This window comes from Bactrocera latifrons, unplaced genomic scaffold (genome assembly GCF_001853355.1).
Source record: "Bactrocera latifrons isolate USDA-ARS-PBARC rearing strain unplaced genomic scaffold, ASM185335v1 scaffold_10, whole genome shotgun sequence".
Taxonomy (NCBI): domain Eukaryota; kingdom Metazoa; phylum Arthropoda; class Insecta; order Diptera; family Tephritidae; genus Bactrocera; species Bactrocera latifrons.
Window position 1 is genome coordinate 600,225 of NW_017534408.1, and position 18,869 is coordinate 619,093.

The 18,869-nt window shown below is 32.3% G+C and overlaps 1 protein-coding gene across 5 annotated transcripts in view; it reads left to right on the plus strand.

Annotated features, from left to right (window-relative positions):
• Positions 1–18,869, plus strand: part of LOC108966362 (complexin) — a gene marked incomplete at its 3' end in the record, with an annotated part of 186,337 nt that overhangs the window by 165,527 nt on the left and 1,941 nt on the right. For 3 of the 5 annotated variants that reach the window (XM_018929214.1, XM_018929232.1, XM_018929240.1), the window contains 2 exon segments: positions 1,750–1,907; positions 10,618–10,750. In XM_018929214.1, coding sequence (XP_018784759.1) covers positions 1,750–1,907; positions 10,618–10,750 — 291 coding nt within the window. 5 annotated transcript variants of the gene reach the window in all.

Sequence of the window (18,869 nt, forward strand, 5' to 3'; positions counted from 1 at the left end):
TTTTTGTTTTTTTTTTTATATACATACAGAAATTATAATGATTCATAAATTGAGAGAATATTTTCTTTCATAAAAATTCGCGAATTATTGTTGTTTGTTGTCTGCATTTCGGAACGCGATACAATTTTCTTATACAGAATATTTGGAACACTCAAATGAAATGCTTCTAAGCTTCAATGAAAGTGCAATCTATGTGCTTTATAAACACTCCAACAGGTCGAAAAGGTCCAACGCAGTTGCTGCGAACTATGTTATTACAGTTATTGCCGTTAGATATTTATGCGTAAACATAAAAAAGCGCCTGTGCTTGAGGAAAAAAGCATTAAATAATGACAAAAGATAATATAAAACGAACTTAACGCAGACAATAAATTTCAGTCGTCAGATTTATTTGTTTGAACTGTCACATTGAATTCAAGTTAACATTACAAGAAATGCAATTAAACACATAACTTTAGCTATAGCAATATTTTTTACAAATGCAATAATTTTTGCAAACAATAGAACGTTTTTTACTGCAGCTCTCGTGAATATTTAAAAAAAAAAACAAAAAACATTATTTACTTAATGAGCGTTCATTTAACAATTTATAAATGTTCAAGCATTTTAAGCGCTTGGCTTGCGGTTGAACGCATTAAAAATGCATTGTGTTTGCCATAATTCATGCTATTAAAACAAGTTAAGAGAAAAAAGTATTTAATACCATAAATAATTTAAATTCATTACAAACAATTTTGCAAAAAAAAATGGCAACACTAGTAAGCAGTCGTAAATCAGTGGTGCTAAGCCAATACGCAAGTACTTACATATGACTTCAGATTCAATACAAATATATATGTATATACATTTTTTTTTTTTTTTTTTGTAGAGAAAAAGTTTCAAATTTTGGTTTGGCATAGCATTTTTATAGCCAATTTGACAACAATGAAATGAAACTGTTTTCTCCAACCAATCGGCTGCATTTACGCAAATTAATTTCATATTTTGAAGACTTGCCACAATGCCACAAAACCGCATAATGCTGCTCAAAACTCTTGAATCCTATCAGACAAACAGCTTGAAACAATGCCTTTGTTCAGCATGCATACACATAAACAATTATTTTTTATGTAAGCGTATTAGTGCACAAAATGTCATTGATTTTAATGCAAAGAAGTGTGTGCATGTGTGAGATATGTATACAAATATAATTTAAATATAATTTAAGCAAAAGCTATTCTGCCACAAAATTAAGACAATATTTGGTGATAAGTTTGCGCCTTGATGTATGCTAAGAAAAATCTAATGAATGCTGTGTTTATTCAATTCAATTCAATCAACTTCAAGTATGGCAAAGATATGTATGGCTCAGATTAATAATAAGAAATTGAATGTTCTGAGGGCTATCATTTATGCAACAAAGCAGAATCTATTTAAATTGAAAAGTAAACAAAAGTCGGCAATTATGAAGATTTAAAGATATTTGCAAATATATTTTATATGTCAATAGTGAGAATTGTAGATAACTTGATTTTATTGACCAATTGAAATTGACCGCTGATTTTTATTATACGTACATGCGATTTAATCCCATTTACAAAATTTCATAAATCGTGCTTAAAACAGCATCTTTATATTAATGTATCTGTATCGTTTGCTCATCATATTGTGCATTATAGCATATTTATTTATATTTATTTTATTTTTTTATAATACAAAATATTTCAAACTAATTTCGAAATTCATTACTTTCTTCTTCAGGCGCCGTAGGTGGAGATGGCGGTGATGATGGTGACGATAAGGAAAAGGCAGAGGAGGAGGAGAGAGAGCGTCAGGAGGCCATACGTGAGGCCGAAGAACGGCGAAAGGAGAAGCATCGTAAGATGGAAGAGGAGCGCGAAAAGATGAGACAAGATATTCGTGATAAGGTAAATAATAGTTACAATACAAATTTTTTAAATAAAAACAAGCTTTTTCAAACCAAAGTTTTTTTTTTTTTATATAAATTGTATGGTTGAATGTTAAAGAAAGCAAGAAATAACTGCTGGTAATATTATGCAAGAAAAATTTTGCTCAAAATACCCCAGTTTGCTAAATGTGATTTGTTTGCATCGCTAGAGTAGAAAGCTTTCATAAAAAAGTGAGCTTTAATGAAAATATTGGATATACGTCAACAGAAAACATATAAAAGTTTATAGTTAAATATTTTAACGCACTGTTTGAGGGCAGGGATGTGCATGACAAAGTAGTTTTAATAATTTAAAGAAACTTTTCAGGAAATTTTTATTAAGTAAAAACTATTCTAACTTAAAAAAAAAAAAAATTTTAACGAGACTGAAACTCATCCATAACCGAGGGTCAGCAAAATTTACGTTTAAGTTTATATTGCTGTCTCTCATAAAACAACAATTTAAATAAAAAAAATACATTTGGCAAAAATATTAAAATAATACGCATAATCACCACAAAACCCGAAAAGCTTCATTTACAGCTTAAAGCAAAAACCCGCACATCTTAGCCATCATTTATTACACACGAGAAATTTGTGTAATTCATGCGCCAACACTTTACTCCCAAAACTCTATTTACACCTTGAAAATTAAATGGCTTATGGCAAAAACCCGGCATAACACCACGGAAAGCGCTGCATAATAGCGAAATGCATGCAAAGCACTTATTTGAATCAACATAAATACCTCTCTTTTTACTGACCCTCCATTTAGTGGCTTAAGCTGCGCGCGCGCTGAACTTTCACGAAGCCGCCGACAACACGTTCAATTTGAGGGCATGGAAAGTTTTTGCCAGCAAAAGTTGGCGAAAGTATAACAGCAAAAAAGTATACGTCAGAATTGCAACTCCGAAACTCTGCCGGAGAATGAAGTAAAAACTCATAACTCACACTTTTATGTAACGTTTCATGCATTAAACTGCGTCGCTATTGTCAGTAGTTCGCATTTTTGCACTTCCTATTCTGATAAGTCTGGTGTCTGCTGTTTTTAGCCGCTATCATGGCTGTTTAACGTGTTGTTTAACAACTTCCGTTGGCACTAACAGCAACACCACTAATGCACTAGGCGACGTCGGTGTTAACAGGCAGCTGGTTTTGTGCACCAAATGCTTGCCTGCAAATACATAAATACACTTTTTGTTGCTAATGTTTTTCAAAGTCCGGTACACAACGTACTTAAACACTTCTGAAAGAGAAAAAATGCAGACGTCTAGAGAAATATGGTGGATGTGCATGAATTAGCAATTTCGTTAAAATAGTTTAAAGTTTAAGTTCACTTTTCTTATTATTTTAAAAAATTATAAACACTATAGGTTAATAGTTTTAACTGTTTTAATTAATAAGAATCTAAAAAGTTCTTTTTTATAATTTTTTTTACGAAAAATATTTCCTATCTTTTTCCATAAGATATTGAAATTTTCTAATTTTCTACTTTATTCCATAATTTTTTTTTTTTTTTTTTTTTTTTTTTTTTTTTTTTTTTTTTTTTTTTTTTTTTTTTTTTTTTTTTTTTTTTTTTTTTTTTTTTGCTTACTCTGCTTCACACTACTGTTCCTCAATCTCCAGTTTTCTCCCCTTAACTTTCGTAAAGCATGCGGCTGTAAATTTTGTCAACCAATCGTGAAAACTTTCTCATTAAAAAACTTTCAGTAAACGAAAGTTCTTTCAGCACTGACGTTACCATACATTTGAAAATGTATACTCATACTTATTCAACTCGCTCTTATTTTCACATTACACCTCGTATATACTGTTACTTGCTATTTTTTATATATTTAATCACAGTTCCTTTTTAAAGCTCAGTTGCAAGCAAAGGGCCAGCCAATTTTCATTACATAGTTTCTTGCCACATAAATTTTACTGAAATGAGAAATATTTAAAACTCTCGAAACTGGAAAAATTTCTTACCAACAAATTTTAGTGCGTGCGAAAGTTCCACAAGCAAGCATTTTCTACCATTTTTTTACATAGATTTAATTTTTATTCTTTTATCAACATTTTCCTTGTGATAAAGGTCGGTATTCTAATTTAGTAGTCACTACCATACTAGTTGAGTGACAGTAAATATTAAATAATGCGCTGAAATTTGTTGCATAGCGGCAGGCGCTTTCTTGATGCGGCGGGGAAATATCAAGCGCCATAATAAATATTTTTTATCAACAAACCATATAAAATTTAAAATAATATTTTAAAGAGAGATAATAAATTTTTATAAGAAATGCAGGAATAAAAATTAATGCAAAGAAATAAAAAAAAGGGAATTAAAACAGATCACCTCTTGATTAATACTTATAACATAAAACTTCTCAAATAACTAAAAGCAATATGAAATAAAAAATTGTTAGTAAATTATATTTTTCTTGCGGAAAATCATCGAGTCTAACTGAGACTTTATGAGAAAAACAAAAGTTATGAGTTGAAGCAAAAATTTTTTAATAAAATATTAAAAGTGTATATATTTAAGAGTCAATATTCAAGTAAAGTGCTGTGAAAAAATATTATTATTTAGATAAAGTGTGGTGAATGCAGTGCAAGATACCTTTTGTAGTTCAAATTGACTCTAGTAGGGAGTCCTTTTTACGAGCGACTCCCTAACGGAGTCAGATTGATCTCTGCAAAGGTCGACAACAAACAAATTTTCGTTATAATTAATTTATAGTACATATTTAAATATTAAGTAAAAGTGAAGTGTTATGAGAATATGAAATAATGTATATTAAATTAGAAAAAAATAGTTAAAAATTAAAAATTTAAAAATAAAAAATTTATAAAGAAAATTTAAAAAATATACAAACGTAAAATCATAAAAACAAAAAAAATTAAATTTCTTAATAATTAAAACCAAAATAAATTATTTAAAAAGCAGTTTTAGTCATTGAATTAAACTTCTTAATTTATAATAAAAAAATTTAATTGTTTAATTTAATATAATTTATTCTGACAGCATTTATTGTCAGTTTCCTCTTCTAAATTTCCAATTTTTAATTTAATTTAATAATGTAATTAATTACATTTTTATTTAATTTAAAATCATTAATACAATAAAATAATTATATAAGAAAATCTTAAATAACCAAACTAAAATAAACAAAAATATGATAAAATTGGAATCAAAAATTAAAAACAGAAGAATACAAAAATTGTAATATAAAAACAAATAGTGAAATATTTGTACAAAATATTAAAACAAATATTTTTTTTAATATTGCAAAATAAATATAAAAAAATTCAAAATTTTTAATTTCGTGAAAATAACATGCTGCTTTCTTCTTCTTCTTATTCGATGTAAATTAAACTCTGTTACTCAACCTAATCCTCGAAATTTTAGTACCACAAGATTTAACAAACACTCAAGCTTAAGAAACAATTTATTTTCACCACCAAAGAAACACAAGTAACAAAAACAAAATAACTAAAAAACTAAAAACCTCCTCGAAGGTTTTATATTTAATATAATACTCAAAGGAGAACACTACAAAACAAAGCACGCCAGGAATGATAAATGATTACTCTAGCACAGCACCATCATTTCATTGCACTGTTCACCTTTCGTCGCCGATGGCGCCACAGTCTTAACTCAACTACATTCACACTTAATTAATCGTATACAAGCTTAATTAATTACCACAAATATGCATACAAATATATCAGCTGAGGTCATTTGAAGTATTTGCCTGAGTGGTGAGAACCTAATCCAGCCAAGCTCTCAAAGGCAGGCGGAACTTACAAGCAGTGTACCATATATACTTATATATATATTTTTTTATTAGAAAGAGATGAGAGAACGATGAAAATACGCTCCTTACTTTACAAAGTGCAAACGCTTAATTATATTTCCGCTTGGCACGAAGAGATGCTAATAAAGAACATAATAAAAAGCAAACACAATAATAATTTATGTTAGCAAAGATGTTGTGAAACCACAAACACGTCGCTGGATTAATGGAATTTCCAGTAAAGTTTAAAACGATCGAAGAGCGTAAATGCTAACGGTGCTAAAGGTGACAAAGTAAGCACTATTCTTTGTGATTTCAAGCTCTGCTTCTTTAATGTTGGCTGCTTCAGCAAATTTTTGCTTTGGTATTTTAAACAACAACAAGTGTATACAAAAAATCTGTGTTTTATCATTGAGGTTGCTCTTGAATATATTTTTCATTATACTTACTAGAAAGCAAAGAGCTTACCAAACACAAATCTGTCTCAGTGAAACTAAACTTACGCTAATTTCAAGTCCGCGGAATGAAAGTGGGCATTTGTAACGGCCACATAAAGTACAAAAAAACTAAAATAAAAAAAAAAATAAAAATTGTGAAGCGACAAAACAAGAAAAAAAACTACTATATCGTCTATTTGAAAATTGTAAGAATTTCACAATAATAATAAAAAAAAAAAAATTAAAAATTGGTAGAGCTTCATGCGCCCTTCGATGGCGCTAAGAAAGGCTCTACAATACTAGAATAATCGTAGCCTTCTGCGTGGATAAGTCTCAAAGCAAAATATCTATCAGAAAATATTGCCCGTATAATCAAAGGGTTCGTCACTACTGTACAAGTTGTAGCTAAAGGAAAGCTAAAAAATCTCTACCAGAAGCTATTGTCCACTGAATGATCCACAATCAAACAAAAACAAAAAAAAATCAAAAATTTACAAAATTATTTTGCGATGACATTTTCGTTTCTATTACATTAGAATGACACATTCGATCTTTAAAATTTAAAAAATAATTGCTTATAGCTTTACAAAGATAAATATTCGAAAGTCGAAATCGTCGAAAAACCTATAGCAAAGTTTTTAATAAAAATTTAAAGTTTCGATGTTTTGTCAAATTAAATTAAAATATTCAGCAAATTCTAGTACTTTAAAAGCCTTCACCAATAAATTAATAATTTCTCTGCAAAAAAATATTCTCTTGAAGCACTTCCTCATCAAAAGGATCACAGAAAATTAATTTATTAATTATAGCCACTATTGTGTATTGTCTTAAATACAAGTCTCTATATGTATATATTTATAAATGTTTGCATGGAAGTGCCAACCTACTGCCCTTTATCTTGAAGCTCGATGAACTAACTATGCAATATTCAATGACTTGTGTCACTCAAGGGGAAATCGATACGTGTTCAATATTATCTAGACATGTGTTACGAGTATCAGCCTACTTTTACACATAAGCACATATGTACATGATGTACATAATAACGCATTACACATACGAACGACATAAAGCAAAGCTAAAGCCAAATCCCGGTCATTTGATGAAGCGTGTGTTTGTGTATAAGCGTTAAATGCGAACACATAGCAACTTTTCCAAGAATTTTAGCTAAAGGGGAGAAACTTAAACGAGAAGTGGAAATAAAACACATGCAGAAACACATAAGCGCAGTGAATGAAGAACAAAAGCAAAGCAAAGAGCCATTGGCATTGATTGAGTGCGAATGTGGTGAGGCGGTGCCAAAGGGGACTTTTCAAGCTGTCCAACAAAGCCAACCTTTGTCACACCTGCCAAGCTATGTGCCAAACTCGCACACAGGCACACTCTCCCACCACACGACGAGCCTCAAAGCTGCTTGAGGCCCCTTATTGTAGTCAACCACAGCTTTGGCGGAGTTGTAGACGGCGTAATTGTGCTGAGCTTTGCCGTTTATGATGTGGGTTATGTGCTCGTAGCGAATGCGATAGGGCCGTTTAAGTGACACTAAAACCGTTTTATGTGCGCTAGCAGTAAATGTAACCTACAAACGACCTTGGATGGCATTGAAAGGCGCGTCAAAGTAAGGAAATGTGTATGTAAGTGGAATATCAATGCGAAATGCTTATTCAAGTTTCATGAACGAACAACTTTTAAGCAATAAAATCAATATATATTTAAAACAGAAGAATTCTACGCAAACAATTTTCTGCAGATTTATTTCATAACTCTAAATTGTAGACAGTGATAGAAGTTTTCTCAAAATTACCATTTCTGAAGTTTCTGAAGGAATTTTTTTCGAACCTAAGGTCTGAGACTATTTTGTTCCACTAGAAATTTTTTTTATATATTAATATCATCAGCTGAACCAACTGCATTTGATGGTTGAGTTTTTAGTAAACCCACGTGATTATAAAATATATATCATAAAATGGTTTTCGAATAAAATTTCTTACATTTTTCTATACATTTATCTTAAGCTAAAGAAGAGTGGGATCTCAGAAAAAAATTATCTGTGTGTAGTATTAATTTTTTCTTATTTTTCACAAAAATTTAGTTGAATTTTTAATAGTTCATAATGATTTATGTCGATTTCCAGTCAAACTAAGAGTACTCTGAGAAAAAGTTAAATAGCAAGATCGTAGGTAAAAAGGGATCTATCATGTATATTATAACTTTTTTTACGTAAACACATAATTTATATGAAAAATTAAATTAACTAATATTTCGTATATTTTTTACATTTTTTAAAAAAAAGTTTTTATTAACTCTTTATGATTCAACTTCTTCCTTATCTATTTTTTCTCCTTATTTTGATTGAATATCGAAGCAACTTACTAATTTTCAATCAAAAATCCCCCCATAAAAATGCAAATTTTTTTTAAAACTCAGTATGCTTTACTAAGTTTGCTTAAGTCTTCAATATCGAATCGCTTTATCTTAATACAGAAATCGATATAATCACCAGCTCAATAGCTTTAAATACACCAAAAAACATGTAAAGTCGAATTCTGCGTTCAAATTTAATATTTGTAGAACATTTCGTATTTAAGTTGCGGCACAAGTATTGAGCTTAGTCGACGCTATTGACGGACGAGCTTTCCCGCATACAAAAATACCACAAAATATATTGTACCCGAGTATTAAATAGCTCAAAACCAAGTAAATAAGTAAAATTTACAATAATCTCAAATAAACTGAATTCCATGAAAAATTTCATTTCTTAAATAAAGCGAACTCGAAAGAAATGGCTTAAGAATCTCCATGGCAACGCTTTATTTAATAAAGAAACACCAAAAATATACGCCCAAAATTCCATTTGAGTACCTTTAAAGAAATCTGAAGTTAAGCAATACACACAGTGAAATTATTCACAATATTGTACATGAAGCTTAAAGCTTAAGCGACGTCAAAATTCCATAACAACACAGCGGGTATCAGCGGAAATAAAATGCAGCCGCCGGGAATGACAGGTACACAGCCATGAAATCAATCACTAAGCAATGACAATTCGTAAAATGGCGTACAATCACGCAAACATGAAGAGTACTTACAGAAATGCGCTCAGATAAAAGTGGTTGGTATTTCCAAGAAAAAAATCAAAAATAAAGGTTGTGAAACTTTATGCATATAAATCTGCTTGAAAGCACAAGCTACATGACAAATGCGAGCGTATGAATAAATGAATGGATGAATTGTCGAGTTGTGGAATCAAAAGTTCAAGCAGAAACTGGGTTAAGTAAAATTTAATTCAGAGAAAAATGCGCAATCACATTACCGCAATGACAGCAAATAAAAAAAAGCACGATGCTCACCTGTCTTTAAGTGAATCGCATACACTATAGATAAGTATAAGTATCATCATAAGCGGGAGAGCTTGGCTGCTTGTCTTGCTTAAAGCTATAGAAAACATCACTTTGGTGCCACTCGTGGCGGTATCGAGCTGTAATGTAATTCAATTTGTGTCAACGGAAAAATAACAGCAGAATGAAAAGAAAGGTATAGATGAAGAAAATAATAATAAGACTTGGAGTAAATAGAATTGTGTAATCGCACTGAGAGCGCTTTGGGGTTGGCAGTTGAGAGGGAAATGTAACAGCGATTTGAGGTGACGATTCTGAAGGATTCTGAGCACTTAAATTAAATATTGCGTATATTTATATATTTTTTTTAACTTTGTGGTCTTTAGATTTAAATATATTGAAGAGAAAAATAAAACAAATTGAGAAAACTTATTTTATGGAGTCAAAAGGGTTTCCTCAGGTAAAATACAGACTTTTTCAGCAATTTTTTTCTCATATAGAAAAGAAATATTTTATTAGATTTTTTTATTGTTACAAACATACATTATCAACAAAGAAATTCTGAAACTTTTGGAAAGAAGGAGCTTCATCTAAAGTGAAAATAATTCATGTTTTAGTTTAAACCTTAATTAGAACTTGGACGAAGGAAACTAACACTGAAAATTTTTTGATTTTTGGCAGACATTTTTGCAAAAGAATGAAAATTTCAGTAAAAAAATAGCGAAATTTCTATCAAATAGTTGTAATCGAAAAATATAAATAAATTCTTCGCCCAATGCTTAAAGAATTATATCTCAAAGGCATTAATAAAATAAAATGAAGATCGGTTGAGTAGTTCTCGAGAAATCGTTCAGTTCATATGGCACCTAGTTGTTCGACAACAAGAGTTCCGACAAATGAGCAGACTCGTGGAAAGAACAGAAAGAATTTCAGATCGATAACTCAAAACTAGGATACCAGTACGCGTATCGACAGACATGCATGATTAAATCGACTCTGAAACTCTTCCATACTTAATAATTCCCGTTGTGGGCATACATGAAACAAAGATATTAAGTAAAATGTATCTATTATTTATAAAATATAATTTTATTACATATTATTTTCCAAATGTCTAATCCTTCCTTTCTTCATTGCAGTACAACATAAAGAAAAAGGAGGAAGTTGTCGAAGCCGCGCCCCAAGAAGAACCCAATCCGCTGATGCGAAAGAAAAAGACGCCCGAAGAGTTGGCTGCCGAAGCGGAACAGGAAGAGTTAGACGATTTCACAAGTAAGTTACATAATTTCCACGCAATTTGCAAACAAAACTAATAAACAGAAAAGAAACTTAATTCCTTAATAAAACGTAATAAAAAGCATCAGAGATAAATTTGACACAACAACACAGTGGAAAAAGGTTATCTTTGAAGCGCACCAATTTCAAAACTACTGAAAACTCTACTATGATTCTTCTAAACACTTCCTTACTGCCACAAAAGTATCGAAAAAACTAATACTTTGAACTCAATACATTTATGCTACTACTAATACTAATGCTACTTACTATATATTCTCTTCAATGTTAGCTAGTTTGATGTGTGTGCCGCAAAATAGTATTTATTTGAAATATTTCTTTAGTTTTTTGTTACGAAAAATTTTGAAATTTTTTTTATTTTCCGATTTACTATGCAAACTAACAATTTCGTACAACTTTGAACTGTCGCTTGAACTGTTTGCGTTAATCAAAATGTACTCAAAAACACTCTGGCACTTAAAACGAAACGACAACATGCGCCATAACTAAAACACTTGCCAACTAGCCTAAACTTACAGCAAAATTACAACGCCAAGAAAAAAATTCCAGTACATCTACTTACAAAAAATAAACGCTAATTGCTTAGAGTTACATAAGAGTTTATGATAAAGTAAAAATAATAACAACATTTCAACGATGAGCGTGTTTCTGAGCCAGCAAAGCAGCGGAAGTACACAGTCGACATTTTGAACTTCGCGCTTATTAACTTAATTGTCTTTGTAATAACAGCTATTAAATTGTTGCCTACAGCAGACTGGTCGCAAATTTACATGGCTTAAATATTTTTAAAAATTATAATTAGCTCGCTGTCAAGCGTGACCCTACGGTTCGTAGCGTAAATATATATTATAAAGTAATACAAAAATCGAAGGAATTTTGAGGAACAATATAGCACGGAGTCATGCACCTATGACTCTATATAACTTTAAAAGTGTTTATGTAGTAGTTTCTGAATTATTTTTTCGCGTTTTTTAAGCTCAGAACCAATATTCTTTATAAATGAGCTAAAAAGGTCACAGCAGACATGACAAAACCGCATTGAAGCAGACTGGATGACTGCAGAGGGGTACCAAACTACTCTAGTCAATTAAGGCGTCAACAACAACAACAAAATAAACACTGCCGCAACAACAATATGACAACTGGAACACTATAAGCTCAGTTGAAGCATGCTCCATGAGCTATTAAAGAAACGCATACAATACGAAATCTATCGGCAACGCGTTCTCTCCCACTTCACATCGTCTCAATGTTCCATCTACTAACTTTACTTATATACCTTTTCATTAAGTGCTTCTTCGTTTGTGTAGTTCAGTAGCACTCTTTTTATTTATAAATTCTATCTTTTGTCAGTTGTATGTTTGGTCAGTACAAGTATTTAGCACACCTTTCCGCGCGTCCACTCTCCGTTATACAAATTAAGCGAGAGACAGCAAATGCACTCAACTAAACAACTAATTCCAGACTAAAAATAAACTAAAACGAAACACTAAAAGCAACTATTAAGGATACGCCAATCAAAACAAACAAACAAACAAACAGAAAGAGCAATACAAAAGCATTGCAATACCGTTATATCTAGCGATTTGTTGCTGTCAATAAACAGTTGCAATGCAGTAAAGCCGTTAATTGTGCGCTATTTTTCCGCTGCTAATCCCTTTTACGTTTTAGTATGGTTGTACGTTTGTGTGTGTTGTTTTTAGTATTTTAGTTTTCCCATGTTTTTGTTTTTGTAATTGCTACTTTAAAATTGATTACGCTTTCAATTTTTAATGCACGTACACTTGTATGTACACACATACAAACACACATTTGGTATTATTATCACAGCGTTTACGTTGATTGCAATTGCGACTAAAATTGTCGAATCGCATAGAAATGTAATCAATAAAAGTTGTTTTGTATTGGATTTGTTTTCAATTTATACTAATTTAGTTGTTTATACTAATTTATTTGATGCATTTATTTTTAAGTTCCCAAGGATTCGTTAATAATTGTTCATTCTAAAAATGGTAATAAAAATATAAAAAAAATTTTGAAAACGTAAATGCAAATGACTCGTAAATGTAAGTTGATTTTTAATGAGTTTCCAAAAACTTTAAATACATCTTTGCAATATACTATATACTATTAATTTAAAAATAGAGACGATTTTATGCAAGCTTTTATACTTCCATTTCTAAACCTTGATAAAACGCAATTTGAGCGCAATTTTTTTGGAAGTGAATGGAAATTTTTTTATACATGGCTCAAGCAGCTCATGACCTATGGTCTTAGATGAAGTATCCTCTGAGTAGCCTAGAAACATCCGTTTGAAGGTGAGCTAAAGCGGGGCATCAACCCCATAGTTTTACGCTGGGTTTGGGACAGGCCACGAAGAAATGTAGTAGATATGAAAGAACCTTGTTAAATTAAACAAATTTTATTAACCCCAAAACAGCAGGTGCCGAAACGGATTCTTTATGTTGGAACATTTATTCAAGCGTTGTCTTTCTCGGTCCAACATTTTTTTGCTAAGACCGACTTGTTCGCAGTATAAGTCGCTACTTTTTCTGCACGGACTTAAAAATAAAATTATAGAAAACAAATATTTTTTATAAACCCTTAAAAAAAATGTCTTTATGGAGCATTATTGCATAACTTTAAGAAGTCTAAAAAATTGGTTATATAGTAGATATGTGATATAGTTCTTCCATGAGACCGATTTCGATTAATGATCAGTAAAATATCAATAAAGTTTCATTTGGATATCCCGAAAACTGATGATCCAGAACAAACTTCGTTATAAAAATTGCCAGCTTCGAACTGATTTAAGGTCCTTAGGCTCTTACGCAAAGTAGTTCAGAATGATTTGTGAATTTTTTCTCGTATACCCGATTTTTCTCTTGTTTCAGCTCCCTGTAAATCAAACCGTTCTGTTATACATAGCTTTTAGTATAACTTCCGTCTAATAAAATAAAGAAATCCAACAGTTTAATAATATGTATGTAGTTACATACGATAATAGCTTATACAGACAGTAGCCTCGAGTGATCTTCTTGTTACAATAATTCTTTTTGATGAAATGAATCCTGTGCATAAAAGTTTTTTTTTTCGAAATATGCTTGGCAGGCCCAACATAATCAAAGGAAATCGTTTCTGTATGTGCACTTTTTGGCTCCAATTAATTGCGGGAGCGGCGTTAACATATTTATATACTACATACTCGTACTCGTAAAAATGTACAACAACAACAGGAAAATTTTACGTGGGTACCTGCTGACGACAGCCTTACTCCACGGTACTCAAAAGTACAACGGATCAAATCAAAGCGTTGATCAGCGCCCTGAAAATGCCAGGCACTTTCAGTACCAATTGGCAGTGTGGAATGGACACACTAACCACCTTGGTAGGGTTCCAGGCCTATCTAAAACCTCTGCCGTACTATGGGTCCGGCACCCGGTTGCAATGCAACTCCACATCGAAAAGACAAAATGCCAATTCTACCCGCATTTGGGTATAAACCACAACCACCACGATACTCCCCGAGGGGCCAGTCCGCATGAGCAGGTTGGAGTTACCTCCAAGGGCTCCTGCTCCCCGTGGAACCAGAATTAAGTCTCCGGTCAGACCTCGTAGCCGAAACTACTACCAGTTGAGCTTCCATACAGCTCCGGACTGGTGGCAAAAAAAAAAATGTAAAAATGTACAGATCACTAGTTAGTTTTGGGTATAAAGGATCCTTTTCCGCAATTGAGCCACTCCACACTATGTGTAACATAGTTAACTCACGCTTATCCTCTATATAAATTTTATAAGATCTCTGTAGTTTCCTTGTGGTCGTTAAAAACTTCGGAACGACATAAAAACACCTTGTCTCGGGCATAAAGAGGGGATACTCCACTTAATTTCACTGAAATCTTTATGCAGTTTCTCAGCTGCAACTACTGATACAACAATTTTCCACAAATAAAATTCAAATAGATTTAAAGCTTCTCTTACAAATTCTTCTCATACAAATTTAAATTAATTTTCTCAACTATCGTCACTCTTGGGGGCGCCCTTAGTCGCTTTGCGCTTAATTTATTATGTAAAATGCTACAACAGCAGCATAATGAAAAAATAATGAGTTCTTAAGTTTTACTAAATACGCCAACACTCTTTTGATTCATTCAAGCGCAGACAGTCCGCACTTCAGAGAATGCAATTGCCACTTGCTGAGCTGCTGATTTGGCGCATGACTGTGGCCAACAATATGCTACAGCTGCGAACTGAGCTGTGCTTACTCAAATAGCATTGAAGGGACCAAACACGGCAAACAAATTAGAATGCCCAACAATGGCAGTGCAACTGCCATCTACTTTATTTTTATCACTCGTATTCAATTATACATGTATTTATCTCATTGCAATGCACACTCACTCGTTGGAAGGCAGCACAAATGCACTGGGGCGTATACGTAATCAGAAGCAGTTTGCTTGCATTTAAATTGAAAATTTGCACTTGTTAACTATGCTATGAAGGCAACAACAACCACAACAAGGCACTCAACAAGAAAATGAATAATCTAAAACGAGTAAAAACAAACAACAAAAAAAAATGTGAATGGCAAGTGAAATGCAAGAATAATAGGAAACTTAAAATGAAATGAAGAAACAGCAGTTAACAAGTCTAAGTGTATATATATATGTGTGTGTGTGTGCGAGTAAGTGCAATTGTAAATGGCATATGCAAAGCTACACTAACAATCTGTCGTGCAAATGGGTTTTATCAACTTATCTGCCACACTCAACCAACCAAACCAACCAAGCAACTCGCCTTGACGCTTAAAGCTGCCGCATGCCGCACCGAGTGGCGCTTTGTGTAAATTTTAAATTTAATCTCGTCGCTTTCGCAAATTAAAAGTTTTTGCGGTTGAGTGAAATTCAACAATCCGCAATTAAAAAACTACATCTAAAATCTTAAGCGTTCGCCTTGCTACTTCGGTGCACCGAAATCATTTGCATATTTTTGCGGCTGCAGCTGTGCCAACCGCACCAATTTGCCGTGATAACGCTAGCTACGCCTTGCAATGCAACTATGAAGATTTCCTTTTTCAATTTGCTTGCAAAATTCAATTAAAATTCAAAAGCTTTAAATAAACTCTTTTAGTTTCTTCTTCCAATTAGGTGCTTCTTTGCTAACTGCTTCTAAATTTTATTCAAATGTATTTGGCTGCACTAATTTTAAGTAAATACTTCAATTAAGTCATTTAGTTGGCAAATATTGGTTTTATGCATGTCTGCTAGCAAATGCGAGTACGTAGTATGGAGTGTCGAAGGGGGTTGGAGAAAAAATTTTGTGAAAGGCGACAGTATGAGAAAAAGCAGCAAGATTATCTACCTAAAATGGAAATGATTTTAAAGTTTCGATCTGAAACATATGTTTGTAAAAGGTAGAGTTGCTTTGGGCGAACAAAAAAGTTTGGCTTAGCAGCATCTAATTTTGATCATTCAGTTTTTATGGCAGCTATACGCTATAGTACACCGATCTAAACAATTTCTTTGAAGATTGAAGCTCTGCCTTAGGGAATAATCTCTGCTACATGTCGTGAAAATATATCATAAGATGAAAAGTTTTCCCTACAAGCAATCATTCCGATCGTTCAGTTTGTCTGGCAATCCTATGCTGTAGTTATTAGATTTGAACAATTTCTTCAAAGATTACACAGTTGTGCTTGAAACCAATCCGTGCCAAATTTCGTGAAGATATCTCGTCAAATTAAAGGGTTCTTCATACAAGTATTTGATTTTGATCGTTCAGTTTGTATGAGACCTATATGTTATACACATCGGTCTTAACAATTTCTTCGCAAATTGAAGCACTGCTATAGATAATAATTTGTGCAAAATATCGTGAAAATAGCTCATCAGCTGAAAAAGTTTACCATACAAGCACTCATTCCGAACGTTCAGTTTGTACGGCAGCTACATGCTATAGTGGATCACTATCAGCGATTTCGACAACCGAAAATTTTCTTAACGAAAAAAGAATGTATGTAAAATTTCATATCTATATCTCAAAAACTGAATACACAGCTCGCGTATATACAGACTGCAGACCAATCGACGACTCAACTTGATATGATGTTCATTTATAATTCTAGGATGTAAATATCGAAAAGTTGCGTACTTTATGGAATATCAAATATTTCATATTCATATCTAGAGCCTAATTCATTCCTCTTATTTATTAGCGTAACTAAAATCACTTTCAAAGTACTTTTTCCTCGGCCAATAACCTTCCATTGCCTTTCTCATAATTGTAGAAATATAGAAAAATATATTTCGAATACAAAATACAAACATATTTTCTAGTAATTAATCCATTCACTGTCCTACATTAAAATATCAACCGCAGTCATGTTAACGGCAAATACTAATCTAATAAATCTGCGGAACTTCTGTTGTACGCCACACCCGGGCGTATGAGTAATTTATTGCCAACTCGCCGATGGCAAAGCACGCATAATTAAATTGTTTATTGGCCCATTACTGGGCCGCAAATTCTTATTTTAAAATTCATGGCTCTCCCTTAACCGGCAAAACTGTACATTGAATACTTATACGGCGCCCAGGTTAAGTGATTCTAAATAATGGTGTGATTTCAGGCCAACCGCTTCAAATAGCATAACAGCCTGCTGCGCCTCGACCAACAGCCCAGCTAGCTATAAATTCAAAAGACTTGCATGTAACATGTGGCAACGCAAACTCATTACAATTTTTCATATTTATTGTAAGGTAATAAATTTGTAAGCCGGCAAATTACCATTAACGAGCCAATAAAGGAAAGGATGTCCGCGAAATTAATGAAGAAATTTATTCATTAAGCGTAAAAGAAGGAAAAAATGTTGGGTTATAAAAGACAGATGTTGGTTGATAAAATTGAAGATATGTTTGAAAATTTATATAGCGTTGTAAGCTGCTGCTGTGGTTAGCAAGGCGTGTGCTTGCGTGCTATTTGCTAGTTGTTTAATGTAGGCATTAATAGAAGTTGTCTGAAGCGATATTTTGAGTGGAGATTTATTAAAAAGTAAAATGAAAATAATATTTTTCACTACTGCTTTTCGTTTTCTAAGGTATGAAGAGTTACAGGAGTAAGAAATCAAGCAGTAAAGGAGTTTTTTTTTTTAAACAATTCAATTATCCAGCCGAAATATAAGCCTTTAAGTTTAACATTTCAAAACAAGCTTCGAATTCGATTAGGAACCACTGCTTCGAAATAAATTGGAAATTGCGTGAAATGACCTTCTACAAATCACTTTGAAGTTATATTTACTAATCTCTTAATAGCTTACGAATTTTTGCTTTTTTGTTGAGAAATAGTTTTGCAAAATCTAGCACGCATTACCTTGCTGAAGTATGTTGCTTGGCACACATATAAACGCAGTTTGAACAAAACTGCTTTACAAATGTTCCACTACAACTACTTGTGCTGCAAATCTACTTAATATCGCTACTTTAAGTACAACACTGTCACATAATAAAATCAAGAGCATGGCGTGTTAAAACATCATTAAGCGCGCAAAATACTGTTACCATTGCTACTAATATTACTACTACTACTACTGTTAAATACCGCAACTACTTTTGCTCTTAATGCGAGTGCTTACTTTGCGGACTGTGGAGCTTACAAATTGCCGCGCAAAGTGAGCTTATTCGTGTGACACTGATGCAATAAAGTTTTCACATCGGCAGCAAGTGTAATTAAAACCAGTAACATTTGTACTTTGTTGCGTGATACCTTCATATTGTATTGAGTTTAGCATCTAGGAAAAACTTTCCAAGAAAAGATTTCTAAGTGAGAATTTTTTATAAATAGATAAAAATAAAACACATTGAATACTCAAATAAAAGTTTTTGATCAATATACTAAGTAAGCACATCGCATTAGCTTCTACTTAACTTATGGCAGTCGCCATGTCGTATGAGTAACATCGAAGCCCAACTCTTGGTATACTCATACATAAAATTATGGCTTTATTTTCAAAGTAATAGGTACGCAGACAACTTGGAGAAAAAATTTAATTTAGAAAACTAGAAATTAAAAAAAAATTAAAAGAAAAAAATAAAAAATA